Source organism: Tachysurus fulvidraco, chromosome 14 (genome assembly GCF_022655615.1).
Source record: "Tachysurus fulvidraco isolate hzauxx_2018 chromosome 14, HZAU_PFXX_2.0, whole genome shotgun sequence".
Lineage (NCBI taxonomy): Eukaryota > Metazoa > Chordata > Actinopteri > Siluriformes > Bagridae > Tachysurus > Tachysurus fulvidraco.
This window is the reverse complement of record NC_062531.1, coordinates 5,178,309-5,198,760: the sequence shown is the minus strand read 5'-3', so window position 1 is coordinate 5,198,760 and position 20,452 is coordinate 5,178,309. Positions and strand designations below refer to the sequence as shown.

Sequence of the window (20,452 nt, the reverse complement as noted above, 5' to 3'; positions counted from 1 at the left end):
TAACAAACCCAATTCACCCCAATGGGAATTAATAAATGAATAATGTAATCCTGATTCTGATTGTGCCACAGTGTTGTGCACTCCATGTCATGTGGTTCAGCACTGGTTAACGTTCTCTGGTTGTAACACTGCCATGATTTTCTTTCAGTTATTGCCAGCATGTCTGCATGTCATCTGTTCCTGATTTTTCTTGTCAGTTACATGCTAAGACAAACTGGCTGATATAAAATTCAGACTCTTCTGCCCCATCGGTTTAATTGACACGTTGACATTGCAGTATGAATGAAGATCGACTTAGCATATTAGTTGGCAGCCATGGGGCACTGTGGATAAAAATGTGTGGTTATTTAACCCGTTTGTCTTCTTTAGCTTGGTAAACAATCCTATAAGTTTGAACTCAATAAGCTAATGCTTGCACTACTGTAGGCATTTGCACCAGGGATTTGCCTTTACAGACATAGATTTATCCAAATCCTTTTTTTTTAAAAAAAAAGGAAGTATTTAAATTTTTTTTCATAGTACTACAAGACTCAGTAGAATTCAAACAAACTTAAAAAGGCCATAGATTTGTGCCAAATATGCAATCATACTGTATAACCTGGTACTAAGAACTTCAGACCTTGCCAGTTTTTGTCCAACTAATAAAATTCTGCCAATCTGTTTAATTATGTGGAATTAGCACAGTACAGTGCAAGCTAGCAGAACTCGGAGAGCAGTGTATATCTAAAGTTTTACTGGGGTTAACCTGAAATGAGAATTGATATACATAGTAGGAGTCATAACGTACTAAAGGAGTCTTTTAATGGAGTTCCATTGGAAACCGTTTCCAATAAGGTTCCCAGTTAAAAAAAAACAAAACAAAAACAAAGAAAAGGAAACCAGTAAACGACTGAACTGAAGCGCTGAACTGTGAAAAGGTGTAAGAATAACCTTTATAACGTCTTTTATGCCTTACCGTCCACGCATGCAGGTCGTGCCCGTGTAGTGCCTGCGATCTGTCCTCTCCGACAGGCACAGCGGGCCGTCTGTCTGGCGATGGTGCGTTTGGGCTGACTGCTGTCTCTGTTTAACATCACAATCTCACACGTGCCCACCGCCAACTGACCTGCATGACCGACACACAAATAAACTGGTTAGAAATGATTACAGGCAGTTAATAAATAAGTACTGCTTTTATTTGCTTTGCTAAAGAAGACGTTTATTCATTCTCGCTAATAATGAAATTCCTCCTTGGCTGTGCGAGACCAGACTGTTACCTCCTCAGGCATGAGAATGGAACAACAACACACAGCACCATGACTGCACTGAAATTTGGACCGATATTTTGTGGAATGCTGTAGAGGCACTGCAATGTTTAATCAACATTATATTGTGCAGTCAAAATTCAGACACCTCGGGGTTGTTAGAGAAATCCACAGAGTAATATACAGTGACTCATTGTTCGTAAGGCAGTGAATAAAATCTACTGGGTAACAATACGACACGAGTGCATACGACACATCCTGTACATACTGAAGCTAAATCTTTTGTTAGTTGGTTAGTCCGATGATAATCTGTAACACAATGAGATCATTGAACACAAACTGCTGCATGGTTGTGCATCAATATCTCAGGCAATGCTTCCACCATATGACAAGCCCAGTGTCGAGTTTCATATCCTTCATTCTTTATGAATTCCTCCAGACTGAATACATGGCTCAGGCTGAATCAGCACTTTTTTGTGCCTAAAGAATTTGTGCACGGTGCTGCACAAATGGACTGGATGGACTGCAATCCTATCTAAAACGTATTCCTACCTTTTACTCAGTTATTCCTCATACCCGGGAACCATATTTTTATAGTTCTGACTAGAATAAAATTCACTCAAGGTGAATGAATCAATGAATAAACAGGTCAAAGAACGTTTAACGGTTTTGTGATGATGATCGAGATGATGTGATTTGAAACAACAACAAATCCAAACACCACTTTTAATGCCCTTAACTTAAAAACAAGTCAAGTTAAACTCCAAATTCATTTTTTGGTTAAAGCATCTGCTAACAAAATGCTTATATACTGTACTTCTGTCTGTCAGATACGTTTAACTCTAAAGTCAGTTTAAATGTCAAACTCGGTTTTCTTGGAATATATCCAACGTACTTTGTTCAAACATCAAAACGTCTAGACTTTTCATTCCTTTAAACCAAGAGAGTGATTGTATTGAGAGTGATGTATTGAGAGTATGGATAAGCCATTTCTGACATTGGAGATAAGGGAGATATCAGACTGTATGGAGTTGAAAAGACTAACGTATATTAATAATGGCATGTGGAAAGACTTTGTTCAGCTTTGAAAAGAAATTTTAAAGTGTTTGTAATTATTTTTACAAGGGGGCACGGTGGCTTAGTGGTTAGCACGTTCGCCTCACACCTCCAGGGTTGGGGGTTCGATTCCCGTCTCCGCCTTGTGCGTGTGGAGTTTGTATGTTCTCCCCGTGCCTCAGGGGTTTCCTCGGGGTACTCCGGTTTTCTCCCCCGGTCCAAAGACATGCATGGTAGGTTGATTGGCATCTCTGGAAAATTGTCCATGGTGTGTGAGTGTGTGAGTGTATGAGAGTGTGTGTGTGCCCTGCGATGGGTTGGCACTCCGTCCAGGGTGTATCCTGCCTCGATGCCCGATGACGCCTGAGATAGGCACAGGCTCCCCGTGACCCGAGAAGTTCGGATAAAGTGGTAGAAAATGAATGAATGAATGAATGAATGTTTTCTTCACTGCAAGCGTGTGTAAGAGAATATGTCTGTTTGTGTATTGTAACTGTTTCCAAAAATGGTTAAATTCTTATTGCTTATTTAAAGTGACAATAAAGATATATCATTAAAAAACATACATGTACTCCTAGAATTGATTTTAAACATGCCTTGCATACGAAAGCTGCAGTGCTAATACGGTCTGACACATTCACAGGAGAGAATTTAACCACTACAACTGCATCATAAGAGTCCTACTCTCATATCACCAATATGGATTCATATGTATAGATGTTTAAATGTTTTCATATACTCTGTCCTACCACTTCCTACCTGCACAATGAATTACTTTGGTTTATTGAAACCCTATTCTTTGTATATCTTTATTATCTCTTTTAAAATTCTTATTGATTCTATTTTTATGACACGGACAGTCGATAAAGCATTTCACCGTATTTTGTACACTGTGTGGTTGTGTGTATTCAACACAATTCAACTCAATTTCATCTGTATAGCGCTTTTAACAATAGACATTGTCTCAAAGCAAAAGCATAGTACAAAAAAATGATTATACAAAACTTCAAGATTAATATTAGACTTATATTTAAACGTGTTTGTATTTATCCCCGATGAACAAGTCTGCGGTGACTGAGGCGACTGCGGTGAGGAAAAACTCCCTTAGATAGAAGAGGAAGAAACCTTGAGAGGAAGCAGACTCAAAAGGGAACCTCATCCTCATTTGGGTGACACTGAAGGGTGTGATTATAAACTGTTATAAACACTGGAGAATGTTGTGATTAATAACATCCTTTCTACATTTAGATACACTTCCAGAACTCACCAGTTCTTTGAGTCTATCTGAGTGCAAAAATGCAAACATTTAAAGATGTATTCCTTTAACAAATGTCTGTTTCTGGTGTTCCTCTTTAGCTAACTCGTACCCTGCTTCCTGATCCATCTGTCCTGACTGACACACAGCAGACTGCTCTTGCTAACAGACCTAATTGCCCATCAGGGTATTTCTGACACGTCTCGTTTCCTGGCTGAATTTAAAATCAGGTGTTCAAGTGACCAGAAATACCTGAACACTTCACAGAGACCAGGAGAGGACATACTGTAGCAATATCAGTGTTATAGACCTGAGTATGAGTCAATCCCTTTATTCTGGTCCTTTAAGGATGTGTGAGGATGATCTGTTTGCTGGAATTCCCTCATCTGATGATCGTTCTTTAAGAACTGGTTTATCGTTCTTTAAAAGTGCTCTTGAGAACGGCTGGAAGAGTCACGGTTGTTGAGAACAGTAGCTATTTCCACTGTGTTGGGAATAGAAAAAAATAGTCTTTGGTAAGAATACAAAATGTCTTGTGGTTGTGTGTTCAAGAAAAGTAACGCAAGTTTTAGCATTGCAGTTTTTTTTGTCACTTCATTGTACCATATCAACAATGCTGTGCAAAGTATTTTAAATTGGTTGAAGATAATGCGTTCAAATTTTAGACGCATAACAACAACCACTTTGGGGTTTCATATCAACATGTAATTTAAAGATTCTTTTTTCTTTTTCTCTTCTGTGAACTTTTCCATGAATATATTCCCAATATTAGGCTGTGTAAAAATAGACATATTATAAAACATTACAAATTCTTAAAGTCCCAAGATTCTACTTTCATATGAGCTTCATTTTAACCACCAATGTGGAGTGGGAGAAGACATTCAATGCTGAAAATGGGCACATCAAAATAGCCACAAATTCCATTTTTGTAACTAGGAAAAAAGAGTTAATGCATTAAAAAGTCTCGAATTAGAAACCTTGCTTTGTCTAAGGGTGCTTTCACACCTGCATTGTTTAGTTCGGTTGAATCGTACCAGAGTTCGATTGCTCGTCTGGTGCGGTTTGTTTGGGCAGGTGAGAATGCAGCAATCGAACTCTGGTGCGCACCAAAAGCAGACCAAACAAGCGTACCGAGACCTCCTTGAAGAGGTGGTCTCGGTACGCTTTCAAACGAACTCTGGTACGGTTCGTTTGTGGTGAGAACAGGATCCGAGATCGAATAGACCTAACTGCAAAAATTATTGAGCATTTTGGACTAAACCAGATGCCATAGTGGGTCGCTGGCAATATTTTCGGAAGATGAGCGTGTCACAGTTTCGCAAAAGTAATGCTCGCCGCCTCCTGAAATGTCTTGCGATGCTTCTTCGCCATTTGCAGTGCATTAAAAGGATATTTTCAAGCCGCATCCGTGCTTTATTCTGAAAATATGATTTTGCATAGAATGCTGTATACAAGCGATGTATTAGATTACAACCACGTACAAGTCGTCTATCCATGGTGTACTGTATACTGTATTTTCCTCTTTTTGTTTACTTCCGGAGTTTCGTTGAAATTTCCAGCACTTTTATTCTGACCAATCGAGAAGCAGTTTAGGAAATACGCTCAAAGACATGTGGCCAATGAGTGATGTGGATGTTATCACATGACTGCATTTTGGGTCGCTTCAACTGGTGCGGAACAGAACAATCAGTGTGGTGTGAAAAGGAACCAAAACTGCTAAAAGGCTACAATGTGTCATTTTTTTGCTTTTGGTCCGGACCAAATGAACCGAACTATAGATGTGAAAGCACCCAAAAAAGCAACAATTTTCTGTTTGTATGTTTGTGTGTGTTTGAGAGAGAGAGAGAGAGAGAGAGAGAGAGAGAGAGAGAGAGAGAGAGAGAGAGAGAGAGAATATGTCAGCATATAAACTTGAGAAGACTAGCAATGTTCCCCACAACTCATCTTGTCATCTTAATGTGTTTATGTCCCCATTTGGTCCCCACAAGTACAGCAATAGAATTATTAGTGTGTGTGTGGGTGTGAGATGGTTCTCTGTTCACGTGCAGCAATAATTCAGGCCAAAATTAAAAAGCATCTCTTTAGAACCTCATTCTGTCTGTCCCTCTGCTGGAGAAGAGAGTCCAGAGTATCTCTTTATAGTCTGGCCATTTCAGCCGGTGATAAAGAGCTGATTTACAGCATTAATTAATCTTCTCTGTTACTGTTGAAGGGCCTGCAGAGGTGCGATGAAAGGAGATTTTTATATCTGTAATAGAACGGTGGAACAGCGATGAATCACCAAAAACTCTTACTTTCAAGATTGGTTTTTCGGAGGACGCCATTCTCAAGGGCACCATAATTCACCGTGATCAGTAGGAATAAAGCTCCAATCAGATGCCTTTCTCAGAGAAAATGAGAGACAGAAGGGCCTGGGGTCATCTCGAAGCCGCGACTCCCAGTACTCTAATAGCTTTAATCAGGCTGTGGAGAAATTCCGAGTGGAGATGATGGAAGTCAGAAATCTCTTTTAAAAGAACGAAACCATGGGCCGCATGCGTCAGTTCTCCTTTCTGCTAAGCAGCTGCTGATTACAGACTTCCAAAGCTTATTGCTATTCATCAGATTTTTTCACGCATCATCTCCTACTCCCTTTTTTCCTCCCTAACTCTTAACTGTCCTCCTCAATTTCTACCTCTACCGCTCTTTGTTCACTTGTGCGCTCGCTCAGGCCTGGATAAACCGCAAACGCGGCAGCGTGTGCTAGTTGACGAGGATACAGATGATGAGGATGAGGATGAGGATGGTGATGGCGATGATGACAGCTTCTGCCTGGTCAGCACTCCACAAAGCCATGTGATGAAGACAGGCACATGGTGTAACATAGCTTCGGTGCCTCAGCCCTGTTGTGATTAGATACACACATGCCTTAGAGCCATAATATCTTTAGCACACACTGCATCAAGGTGTAGACAGCTGCACTTCAGCTGATAGCTGAGACGCAATGCAAAGCAGTTTTGTACGAGTTTTGATTTTACCCATCAGACGGTGAGGTTTATCAAGCTAGGCACATTTCCACTGAGCTTCTTGAAACCTTTTGAAAAGCCAAGTAGTTTCTGGACTATATAAAAACAAGAAGTACACACTTTCTGGATGAGTTCCTGCTTTGCACTTGCATCAACAGGAGTGACTACAAAGTGGGATGTGGTAGCTCAGTGTGCACACTCAGGTGTTCGACTACTGATCGGGAGGTCATTGGTTCGAATCCCAGGCCCACCAAGTTGCAGGGCCCCTGAGCAAGGCCTTAACCCTCAATTGCTCAGATGTATAAACTGGTAAAAAAAAGTAAATCACTCTGGATAAGTGTCTGCTAAATGCTGTAAAAGTAAAATAAAACATTTATTAGCTAGTAAACGTTCCAGTGTGCTTTCCCAGTCCCCAGAAGAAACTTCAATGAGCCCAATTATGGAAGCTGGAAAAAATGTAAACATGCTGTTTCTCAAATAACATACTACACACTTACACTAGGCACTATTTACGTTATCATCCTATTGTAGAAGTTTTAAAAGTAGCAGTGCCCTTTTTCCACTACGCAAGCAAAGCTGCAGGTGTTGAGTGCATGAAGCGTCCAACATTCTACGTGTCAATGTTCTTTTTTGGTTGAATAAATGTATTATCCATGAAGCCTAGTGGTGGCTCAAGCGGTTAAGGCTGTGGGTGTTCAAGACCCAGCACTGCCAAGGTGCCCCTATTGGGTCCTTGAGCAAGGCCCTTAACCTTCACTACTCCAGGGTGCTGTATCACGTCTGACCCTGTGCTCTGACCCCAGGATATGTGAAGAAAGAAATGCACTGTGCTGTAATGTTTTTGTGACAAAAATAAAAGCTTCTATTCCATTCCTGTTGAAGTTTTCAACACATTCACACTATTTATACAGTACTAAAACTTCATATTAACGATTAGACACATTTTTAAAATCTGTTCTGGTTATAGTTGTTACTATGGAAACAACAGAATCTATTTTGTCTAATCAGAATTTAGCATTCAGTACAAATAACATCAAATTCTGAATAATGAAAAAGAAATGATACAAAAATAAAAGAACTGCATTAACATGTGAGGAAATTTCCAATGATGGCGCATGTGGAAATCGAGAATCCTAAAAAACAACGTTGTTTTGTATCTCTGATCAGGCACGTTTTTAAGATTCACCTTCATCTACCTTACAGAGAAGCTGCTGATTGAAAAACGCATGTAACTTCATCATAACGTTGCGTAAAGAGAACTGGAGCTAAATCTGCTCGTCATACAGTGAGCATGTGCATTTTTATTAATAGATCATCACCGATATGGAGTGCTGTCTTACCTCACTGACATGCTTAAATCACTTAAATCACATTCTACTCAAGCGTGGCTAAAAATAGCGGATGATCATAAAAAGCTCATAAAAGCAACGTTGTCATGACATCTTCCCCAATTAGCAAATGAGGCATAAGATATAAATTTATGCATTTCATATGTATGCTATCTGTATTTAGACACAACACGATCTCGATCTAGGGAGGCACGTTGGCTTAGTGGTTAGCACGTTTGCCTCACACCTCCAGGGTTTGGGGTTCGATTCCCAATCAACCTACCATGCACGTCTTTGGACCGGGGAAGGAAACCGGACTACCCGGAGGAAACCCCCGAGGCACGGGGAGAACATGCAAACTCCACACACACAAGGCGAAGGCGGAAATCGAACCCCCAAAATTGCCAGCTTACTTAGTCTGAAAGATGCTGGTGCATGCTGTTTTAGCCTTAGCCCTTCACCCCTATTACACTCTCAAGTCCACCAATTCTAGCTTACTGGTGGTGACCAAAGTGACATAAACTGGGGGGCAGATCCTTAAAAAATTCTTTAACAAATCTTTAAAAGCCAACTGAAAATATATCTTTTCTGATCCCTATCATCTGCCCTATATTCAGTTCAACCCTGGTAAATTTTATTTGTTGAACAATTTTTACAAGGACACTGTTGCAAAGCAGCTTTACAGAAATCTATAAATTCAGACTATAAATTTAAAATTGAAAAGTATTCCAGAGATGAACCAGAGATGACGGTCCTGAGGAAAATCTCCCTGAGATAATATGAGGAAGGAACCTTGTAAGGAACCAACCTCTTATGAAAAGCCGTCCACATCCGTATGATACCAGAGAGTGTGATCATAAATCATTTAACTGTGTAAATATGTAAATGCCAGGTGATTCATTAGAGTCTTAACATGAAGTCTGTGTTGTTATCTGCTGATCATTGATGGAGATGAGTGCAAAAGTCCAAAGCCATCTTCAGGGTCTATTCTTTGTTTTCCTGTTTGTTTTCATTTTTTGCTACAAAAATGTAATGCATAATAATATTAATAACAACAACACAACATTGTTGGTCTTTCAGCTGCTCCTTGTTCAGGGTTGCTATAGCGGATCACATGGTCCGCATGTTAGTTTTGGTGCAGGTTTTACACTGGATGCCCTTCCTGATGTAACACTCCCATTTTACCAGCCGGCACTGAGAGTTAACACTTCAGTGGCTGGGTTTTCTCCCAGCGTGGGAATCAAACCCATGCCACGGCAATGAGAGTCCAGAATCACCTGCAGCCAATTTGTTTTAACTCATCAGAAGATTGCAGGGATCCTGATCCTCAACGTCCTCTGTGGGACGAAGCCTTTGGACGTCCACTGAGCCGAGGCCGACTAAGAATCCTGAGACATCTCCAGTTAGTCTCTGTGATACTAAGGAGATCTGAAGTCCATGATCCTTACACCAATACAACATTTAAATGACTGTATAGTACAATCACACCCCCAGTGTCACCCATATGAGGATGGGTTCCCCCTTGAGTCCGGTTCCTCTCAAGGTTTCTTCCTTTACCAATTTAAGGGAGTTTTGCCTCGCCACTGCTGCCTGAGTCACCTCAGACTTGCTCATATGGGGATAAATACATACATATTGTGAACTATATATATCTAATAATAATCTTGAATTTTTATTCTGTTGATTCTTTTTCTTTTATTATTCGTTATTTCTTTTTATTCCTTATGTTACCTTCTGCTCTGTGTATATGTTCTGTAAAGCTGCTTTGAGACAATGTCTATTGTAAAAAGCACTATACAAATAAACTTGAATTGAATTGAATTGAATTGATGCACCATGATATTTTTAACTATGACACATTTCTGCAATATGACTCTAAAATGCGTATCTTGGTTACAGCCCTGACTACCTGGATTCAATATATGCCACTGTAATGTTGTCTGAGTCCAATATTAAGCCAGCTGTGCACACCGACTGACACAGCAGTGCACACAACTCAATTGTACACTTCAGCGGTTGAGACCATCAAAATGCCAGTAAGAGCTATAAAGTGTATTCCTTTAACTCCTAGACAACATGCAGTGCTTTTAGTGCCTAAAGCGACATGCGGTGCGAAAATAATGTTAATAAAAATCATGGGTAATTTCTTATTATTGAAAATGTCTGAACCCATCAGTCATGTTCAGTACAACAACCTCCGAGACAAAATATGAAAAGTAACTGCTAAAAACTCAACTAAAACTAAATGTTCTTGTGATGGAAAAGCACGAGACTGCATGATATGTATAAAATGGCATATTTGGATCACGTTGCTGGACACCAGGATTGTGATGTGCCTACTGATGAGTTAAAACAAACTGGCTGCAGGTGATTTATCAATAAAGAGCTGGAACATTAAATAACGAGATTGGAGAGCATGGTTTCATTAGAGGGGCAAGTCACTGGTCACTCTTTCATTAGAGGCAAGTCACTGGTTCATCTAAAGCAAGTCACTGGTTCATTAGAGGGTTCAGTAGCACATCACTAAATTAAACAGTATACATGCCAATACATGTCAAGATTAAAATGCTGCTAAAGACAAATAATCAATGATGCAGTTGTATGTCATGAAATTCCCTGCCAGAATGCCCCCTAGAGATCCTGTACCATGTGTCTTTGGCCATGTCCACACTAATATATTTTTCTCCCCATTTTGGCTTTTCGTCCACACCGAGACGGCGTTTTAAGTCAACAAAAACGTAGCTGTTGGAAGACGCTCTCCAAAGCGGATAAATCTGAAAACGCCGTCTTCGCGTCTTAGTGTGGACTGTGAAGACGGAGGCTTTTGAATACTATGACGCATCTTTAGTCATGTGATGCAGTCGAAAGTAAATAAACGCCTAGTCAGTGAAATGACGCAGTTCGAAGCTTTACTCATGCGCAGTAGGGAGATGTAAGCATTTTCATACATTTCAGTGTGGATGAGCAACTTTTGGAAAACTTTTGAAAATGATAATGTGGACGCGGAGCGTTTTTAGACGTAAACTTCGTTTTCAAATATATCCAGATTACTGTGGACACGGCCTTTGTTAATGCTTTATGCTCTCACGTGTATTTGCCCCGCCGGATGCTTAGCCCATTCCCACCTCTGCACACCTGTCCCTTATGTTTCACTAGTTACCTCCCCAAGTTATACCAGTTGTCTTGCTTGTGTTGTTTGCTGAATCCTTGTTGTTTTGTTTTGTTTTGATTTTAATTTTTTGTAACTTGTTTTAGTTGTTCAGTTTGTTTTAGTGTTTTCCCGTGTCCACTGGTTTTATTATTTTATTAATGATACCCCCCTGTCTGTCTATCGCTGCATTTGAGTCTGGAATATTGATCAGCCAAATGTCCAACAACAATATTTTATTCCTCTTATACCGCAGCAAAAAAACTTTACTTTTTATCAGGTTACAGCCATTAAAGTTGTGGAATATCCACCAAGCAAGACTTCTCACAGCACATAAGCAGTGCTCTGAATGCTTGTTCACTCACCAGAATCGCTTTATATCTCTCTTGTTAAGTTAATAAGATAAAATATGCAGCTTTTCATGTTACAGAGAATCGGCAAAATCATACAAAGTCCTGAAAACTTTACTATGGTGGAAAACTGATATAACTCACTGGAGACGCCGTCCATAAAGTGTTAAATAAAGTCTCCTTACAGAAATTTTCACTATGTCAATGATAAGATGTTCTTCCATGTTATTAAAAAAATAAAAAATATATATTTTTCATATTAGGCTTAGGTTATGTGGAGCATTCACCCACCGTACAAATCCTTTCGAAAGACCTGTTACTATAGCAACGATCATTTATTAGACGGAGTGCATTAATATAATCTCATGATTTGCCTTGACACAACGATAAAAGATGCTGCCATGGAAAATTAATCAACACCTTCTGCCCAATCCGATTTAAGAATCCATCAGTGTGGTGGTCTAATTGAGTTTAATTGGGTTACACGTCATTCGGTCATTTAAACTAATGCAGTGTGAAATATATATTAGACACATTATAGACGAAATTACGTCTAGTAATATCTGTGAATGTTCTCAGCCATCATGTTCTCTGGGCAGTTGGAATTTCAATTGGTGGTAAGTTTTGCCAATTGGAGTTGCATTAAAGAAAGAAGCTTCACCTCTTATCCAGCGAGCCTCTATTGCCTCTTGTCACTGTCTCTTACAAGACTTTATGATTTCATCCACCCTATATAAGGAAAACATGTAGCCTTCCAAGTGCATTTTAATTGCACTTTACTTGCACTTTAATTGCTCCAGATCCACCATCATATGACTTCAGTGCTAGTAACTGCACAGACATTCTAGTTAACACTGAAGATGTTTGATTGTTTGGCTGGTATTAGTTTTGCTATTACTGGCAGGGTGGTGAAGTTCAGCCTAACGCTACATCTGTGCTACATAACAATGCTAGCAACCTTGGGCTAGTTATTTTATTACTTTATAAATTAGCCTGTTCTGCAGGGTTATGTGCTATAGCTTGGAGGTATGTGATCGATATTGCCCTTTTATTACACTATTACATTTTTGTGTCAATTTTTAAGGCTGTTGTTTTGTTGGTCAGACATTTGAAGGCTACCAAAGTTGTTTTTTTTTTTTTTTACTGCAGTTGTGGTTATTACCCTAACAGTGCTTGCAATTCAAGCAGGACTCTAGGCCTAGATAGATACAGGATTACAAAACGAAATCATGGAATGAAATGCACTTCATTTTAAAGATATATGTGTTACAAATTGCTTTTTAAGATATCATTTGAAATACATGTACTATTAGCAATTAATACACTTTGCTATTTTTGATTCATTGATTTATTGATTCATTCAGGGTTGTGGTTTAATGCTACGGATGGAATCTGATCCATCACACAAGGTTCGGTTTAGGTTTGATCTTACCTAAACCCCAGGTTCAAACCTGGAAACCTAGAACTGCGAGGCCACATTGTTGCCTATGTAGATGTAAAGTTAAAAAATTAGGCTATTAGTTCATGTTCAGTATGAGTTAGGGTTAATTTCTGGTGTGATTTAGGTTTCTTTTAAACACAAATAACTGACTGGATAACCTTATACACTCATATCAGCACCCACACAGTTACCATAACACTGCACTTACCCGATTGTTATCAGTTTATAGATGTAAATGTTGAATTCTCTAAACATCCCAAGATAAAGTTTGGTGTTCTGCAAGGATCTGTTTTAGGCCCAATGTTTTTTTTTTCTTTTTTGTTATACTGATGACATACAGTTGCAGGTTTCAAGAAAGCCATATGAAAGACAGCATCTTAATAATGTTGAAAGTGTAAAGGACGTTAGACGTCTGGATACTTATTCATTTCCTTATACTAATTCAGACAAGACATAAGTACTGACACTAGACCACATGCAGCTTGAATTAAGCTTTCTGATTACAGAGTAACTCTGGATGGAACCCTTTCTGTTTCATCATGTGCAGCAGAAAAAACAACAACTTTGGGATGATTATCGACTCCAGTCTTTCATTTGAACCTCACATACTGTAGATCATATCACTAGGATATCTTTCTGTTATCTCAAAAGTGTTGCAAATATAATGCTGCTAAACGATGCAGAAAAACTAGTTCATGCTTTTGTTAGCTCGAAGATAAATTATTGTAATACCTTCCTGTTTGGATGTTCCAGTAGTTGCTTTAACAAGCTACATTTAATCTAGAATGCAGCAGTGAGAGTCCTAACTAGACCCAGAAGATATGACCACATCACCTGAGGTTGGTCCTGCATGGGTAGCTTAAAGATACATGAGATTACTATGGATGATACCACTTAAAAACACTGAAGATGGATTTGGACTGTTGATAAAAAAAAACAAAAAAAAAACACCTTTGCTCTGATGGCTTAGGACTGCAATTTGCTATGATAGCTTTAGTAGTGCAATTGCCATGAACAGTTTTGCACTTCAGGTCTCCATCAGAAAACTTGATCAACATTAAAATTGATTTCTTGATAGAAACAAAATGTATTTCCTGCTTACATTCATAGCATTTGACAGACACCCTTATCCAGAGTGACTTACATTTTGATCTCATTATATACAACTGAGCAATTAAGGGTTAAGGGCCCTGTTCAGAGGACCCACAGTGGCAACTTGATAGACCTGGGATTCAAACTCAGAACCATGGGTTAACTTTAAATCTGGTTCCTTTCAGGTTTTCTTCCAAATATCGTCATTGGGAGTTTTTTCCTTGCCAATGCTTCTTTGAGGAAGTTGTGTCTGAAGCTCTGTGTGTACACGCGCCATTTAATGGCTCGGAAAGGACACGTGACAGAGTAATTACTCGCCAGTAAGTCCATATAAGGGCATCTACGTCACGCTGCTCCAGCTCTCTTTGTCTGAAGGAAGCGCGAACGGATGCCTGGGGCGTGGCCAGCAACGCAGCATCTCGTTCCATTCTCAAGGAATCGGGTTACATACGTAACCTGGTGTAGTTTTGGTGAATCCGTGTTCCTATAGGATTTTAGAACAGCAATTTCTTGGCTGAGAGAAGATACAGAATGTCTCAGATGTGTAGCCTGGATGAGACCTTCCTGTGTCCAAGATGAATTCTGTGTGGACTCTATTTTGTTTTTTATGCCAGTCAGTAATATAGGGTCATTTCTGTGGTCTCTTGATTAACCACTGCATAAGGTCTAACTCCATGGATGTATTATTAATTCTTTAGAGGTTGGATACTATCATGATGATGACACTTGTTGAGATAAAAAAAAAAAAACATGAAGAGGAAAAAAAGCCCAGCGACTGGCGTATAACTTTAAAAGTGCACCTAGTAAGCGCCAGTCCCATCCCTGAATTAAACGTAATGGCATTTTCCAGCCAGGCGCTTTTGTGAGAAGGCTATTAACATTGTTTTAACCTCATCAGTGATGGGGGCATTTTATTGAGAGGAAGAAGAGAAACCCCAGCAGACATCATTATGGTAAAGACGATAGAGGGTAAGGGACCAGATCAAGGTCACCTCTCTCTCTCTCTCTCTCTCCTCCTTTCTCTCTCTCTCTCCCTCTTTCTCTGTTCCTGTTTCCCCAAACCATGTCTCTTTTAAACGGAGCAGCGAGTCCCTGCACAATGGTCCATGGTAAACCCTCAGCTCAGAGATTATATATAAGAACATTAAAGGGCTTTTATGTCCATTGAGACCCTTTTTTTTCTTTCAAACTGCACACTCAAACACACATACACCATTTAAAAAAAAAGCATTCAAACCAAATCCTAATGCGATAACAAGCCGACAGCACAGATATGGACATGCACATATTTGTAGTGATATGCACCTTAAGGGAAACACACACACAACTGTTTGCCTGAAGAGAGCCGTGGCATCAGATATCAGATACCTGTCCCATGTTTTCACCATCAAACAGATGAATGGGCCAAGTGAGATAAGCCTCGAAGGCCATAGAGGAGAAAAAGAGATACAAAGAGGAAGAGACAGAAAGAGAACCCTGTAGGAGGTCAGAGACAGACATAGGGGAAGAAAAAGAATGAGAGATACACATTGTGGTGTTTTATTCGCCGAAAGCTATGACAGCACGTGTTATGTTCATTGTTTTGACAGCGAGCCTTTCTGTTCCCATACAGAGACTAAAAATGCGTCTGTGCAAGGCTCCGAAATTTGTGGAACTTTCCTGTAAACAGCCAAGTGCAAAAGTTCCGAACACACACACACACACACACACATACACACATACACACATACACACACACACATACACACACACACACACACACAAAAACACACACACACACACAAACAAAAACACACACACACACACACACAGACGCACACACACACACATACATCCACTCCACTGTTTGGGGAAAAATATCAGCTGAGAAATGTATTCAAGACAATAAAGAATGAAGCATACAAGACGATAACAGAAAAATATCTTGAAAAGGGACCTGATGTGATGATGGACAAATAGAGATGTTATGTAACGAACCAAGATTAACCAAACAATGTAAAAAAGCTAGACCTGATATTTCAGAAAGAATGAAAAGGCCAAATGTAGATCTAAAGGCAAAAAAACTACATAGAGGTGAATGGGGAATATTTATACAATATATGTAAATCAAATGCCTATCGTTTGAGGCAAACCTGTGAAAGCTAAAACACTTTACACCTTTTTGTCTTCTTTATTCAGTCCCAGGGCTTAGAACCTTGTTTGCACCTTGTGCTTTATCCTGGTGAGGATGTTACTCCAGTCTGACGCACGGTACAATGCATTACACATTCATAATCACACCACACACTCATTCACATCTAGGGGCAATTTATCACAGCCGATCGACTTACTGCCATGTTTTTTGTATTGTAGACGGGAGGAAACTAGAGAACTCAGAAGAAATCCACAATAAAAAAAAAAGCCAAATCCAAATACAGATTTTCCCTCTGTAATGGGTTTAGACATCGAAATCTGTTGTACGTGAAGCCCATTGCATACGATTTACACCACTTTCATTCTAATCGAACCATTCTGTGTGCCTTTGTGCCCTCTGGATAGGGGCGGAGACACCCTGGAAAAGTTCCGTCATAGGTTAAAGGTGATCAGTCAGTAGAACTTTGTAGGGATTCATAGAGAGGCTTCTCTCCAGACCTCAGCAATATTTTCAGCATAACTACATTTCAGCTCTAAATACTGTCTAAACTTACACTTTTTCCTTGGAGGCCATTCCATACCTTTTATAAATTAAACAGATTTATTCTGATTTTAGTTTCATTTCATTAAAAACACACTATCTCGGAAGTCATGGATTCATTTTCAATATCCTTAAAAATCAGCACATTCTGACTTGTTTTTCTACCCACAAATAGCCCAATTTGGCATAAAAACATGACCCTGGCAACCCGACTCTAAGGAAACAAGTGCAGCCAAAACATTACAGCAAAATGTCCTTGTCATCCGCGTGCAAACAGAAAAGCCGTATTAATTTAAACTCAAGTCAAGTCATTAAAGCTTAATATTATAAAATGTATTATATCTAGAAACGTCTTCAATGCTGTCTTTTTGGCTCCTTAAAGAAAAATGCTGAGCAATCCAAGAGTCTGCAGAAATGTCAAGATTCATTTAAAGCATCCAAAATATATGAGAGTTCTACAAGAAAGTTTTATACATTTAATGCTCAGAATAGTTTCTTATTATATCTACTGTACACTCACAGATATGGCTTTTATATGCCATGAAGTTTTTGGCTTGGTTTGTTGCTGCTATAGCATTCTGTGTGTCTATGTATCTCAGACTTTTCTTTCTTTCCACATTTTTGTCTGGCGGGCTTTCTTTCTTCGTCGGGCGGGCCACATAACGTGGCGGGCTGGCGGGCGGCGGGCGGCTGGTCGGCGGGCGGCGGCGGGCGGGCGGGCGGGCGTGCTGGCGGGCGGGCCGGGCCACAGAACAGGCGTCGGCGTGCGGGCGGGCGGGCGACAGAACGGGCGGGCGGGGCCCACAGAACGGGCAGGCGGGGGGGCGGGGGGGCGGGGGCGCGGGCGGGCGGCGGCGGGCGGGGCGGGCGGGCGGGCGGCGTGCGGGCCACAGAACGTGCGGGCGGGCGGGCGGGCGGGCGGGCGGCGGGCACGGCTGGCGTGCGGGCGGCGTGGCGGGAGACAGAACGGGCGGGCGGGCCACAGAACGGGCGGGCGGGCGGGCGGGCGGGCGGGCGGGCGCGGCGGGCGGGCGGGCGGGCGGGCGGGCGGGGCGGGGCCACAGAACCGGCGGGCGGGCGGGCGGCGGGCGGGCGGGCGACTAGAACGGGCGGGCGGGCCACAGAACGGGCAGGCGGGGGTGCGGGCGGGCGGGCGGGCGGGCGGCGGGCGGGCGGGCGGGGCGGGCGGGCGGGCGGCGGGCGGGCGGGCCACAGAAACGGGCGGGCGGGCGGGCGGGCGGGCGGGCGGGCGGGCGGGCGGGCGGGCGGGCGGGCGGGCGGGCGGGCGGGAGGGCCACAGAACGGGCGGGCGGGCGGGCGGGCGGGCGGGCGGGCGGGCGGCGGGCGGGCGGGGCGGGGCGGGCGGGCGACAGAACGGGCGGGCGGGCACAGAACGGACGGGCGGGCGGGCGGGCGGGCGGGTCTGGCGGGCGGGCGGGCGTGGCGGCGGGTCGTCTGGGTGGGGGTGCTGTCTGTGTGTGCGTGCTTTGCTTGGCCGGCGGGCGTGCGGAGGGCGGTCGACATTAACTTTCGGGCGGGCCACAGAACGGTGTTTCGGGCTGGTCGTTCTTGCTGTTCTGGCGTGGCGTTATTGGTTTCTTTCTTTCTTTCTTTCTTTCTTTCTTTCGACATAACTTTCTTTCTTTCCACATAACTTACTTTCTTTCTTTCTTTCTTTCTTTCTTTCTTTCTTTCTTTCTTTCTTTCTTTCTTTCTTTCTTTCTTTCTTTCTTTCTTTCTCCTAATGCTTGAAAAATACACAGATGTGCCACAGCGCCACTTTAGTTTAATTCACCTAATTCTATTCCTCCTGCGTTATCTAATCAGCTAATCATCAGGCTATAATGGATCTGAATCAGGTTTCCTAGGAGTCCTAGTGAAGTCTGTAAACTTGGCAGACATCTTGGCAAAGCACCCGGGAACTTCTGCTCAGTGATACAATCCCAGGCTCTTGTCTGCTCGAGTATGCCAGAAAGATTTGAAGCAGGGATTTGAAATGGCTGTTAAAATGAGATAAACTGTAACACATCAGGTTGCTCCTGATATTACTGAAGGGGGAATTTAAACTATATCTATATCCATTTATATACCCAGTGTGAGAATTATGACAAAAATTTTGTAAAATTGATTGGCTGGTTGATTTTTGCTGGGGCGGGACATAAGTAACCAGTCGTCATGTTAAACTGATTTGGAAAAACACACGTCTCTCACTGAAAGTCAACAGAGTCCTGACTCATTTTAGAACTGTAATGTAGCTAGAAATCATTAGCTGGGTTTGCCTTTCATGTCTAAACCCAATTTCGGAATTTTTAGGAAGGATGGACAGCTGCTCAGTTGTTTTAGTTGTGTCATTCATTCATTCATTCATTTTCTACCGCTTATCCGAACTACCTTGGGTCACGGGGAGCCTGTGTCTATCTCAGGCGTCATCGGGCTTCGAGGCAGGATACACCCTGGACGGAGTGCCGACTCATCGCAGGACACATACTCTCATTCACTCACACACTACGGATAATTTTCCAGAGATACCAATCAACCTACCATGCATGTCTTTGGACCGGGGGAGGAAATCGGAGTACCCGGAGGAAACCCCCGAGGCACGGGGAGAACATGCAAACTCCACACACACAAGGCGGAGGCGGGAATCGAACCCCCAACCCTGGAGGTGTGAGGCGAACGTGCTAACCACTAAGCCACCGTGAACCCTAGATCAAACTTTTTTACTAAAATGAATTCATTTCTTTATACTGATAGAAAATATGCGATAAATAGATTTCTATTCCTTGAGCTGAACACTATCAGTGTAAACCAGTAAAAACTAATAATAAAATAATGAGAAAGACATGAATTTTAACGTGTGAATCTCAGTCCTTACTAAAAATATATACTGACTGAAACTCTGACCTTCTGAACGAAACGTAAATGTAAGTCACTGACACTTAGATAATGTTTTGTCTTCCACCTTTTCATGTTGGTTTGAAACTGCAAAACCAATCAGTAGCAAGCGAATGAAAGAAACGACTGAGTGAGTCATTTAATGAGTCATTCTCCTTAGTGACTCATTCACAATCGATCATAATCAAAAACTGTCTCTTTCTGCATGTTTTTTTTTATATCCACATGCCTGGCTGTTAGTACACAGCTTAAGGGGTCCTTGATAAATCCGTAAATATATTAACAGATCTTAAAGGCTTTACCAAATCAATGCAGGTGGAAAGAAAGAAAGAAAGAAAGAAAGAAAGAAAGAAAGAAAGAAAGAAAGAAAGAAAGAAAGACAGAAAGAAAGAAAGATTGAACAAATGCTGATGCATTAACAAACCAAACAGCTTTACCTGGACCGTCTCAGCATCCAGACCTGATGTGATGGATAACGGTGTATCACATCTAACAGAGTTAGAAGAGATGTGACGGCTAAAAAAAAAAGCAAGATCTACCAGGCAATGGCTCAGAAAACAAACAGTTATGTCAGGGATTTGGTCTACTGAGAGGATCCAAGGATACAAAAAGATGCAAACTTCTGCTTTCCTTGCAAAACTTAGCTGTGATATACATCCCTGGTGACATGAATCCATGTGAAAACCTTGTCATCTTCATGGAGAACTCTCTGATCATGCTACTTGACAACATGAAATCTTGGTCTAGTGTAGGAGTCAGATATTTCTTTCCCCCTCAGGTGCTTGTTCAAGCTTTTGAGACTGACCTACTGGAACCCTATCATCAGACCACTTCAACCCAGAGCGTTTACTATCTTCTATATCACTGTACTGGATTTTCTCCATCGATGCTTACTTACCAACAAAGATTAAAACAATCCAGACTCGAGCTACCTGACGGCGCTGATCAATCCCTGCAATCCCAA

The 20,452-nt window shown here is 41.6% G+C and overlaps 1 protein-coding gene across 3 annotated transcripts in view; it reads right to left on the bottom strand.

Annotated features, from left to right (window-relative positions):
• tafa5l (TAFA chemokine like family member 5, like) overlaps positions 1-20,452 on the bottom strand; it is an 86,855-nt gene that overhangs the window by 54,478 nt on the left and 11,925 nt on the right. For all 3 annotated transcript variants that reach the window (XM_047800029.1, XM_027151101.2, XM_047800030.1), the window contains exon 3: positions 956-1,105. In XM_047800029.1, the coding sequence (XP_047655985.1) occupies positions 956-1,105 (150 nt within the window). The remainder of the gene's footprint in view (positions 1-955; positions 1,106-20,452) is intronic.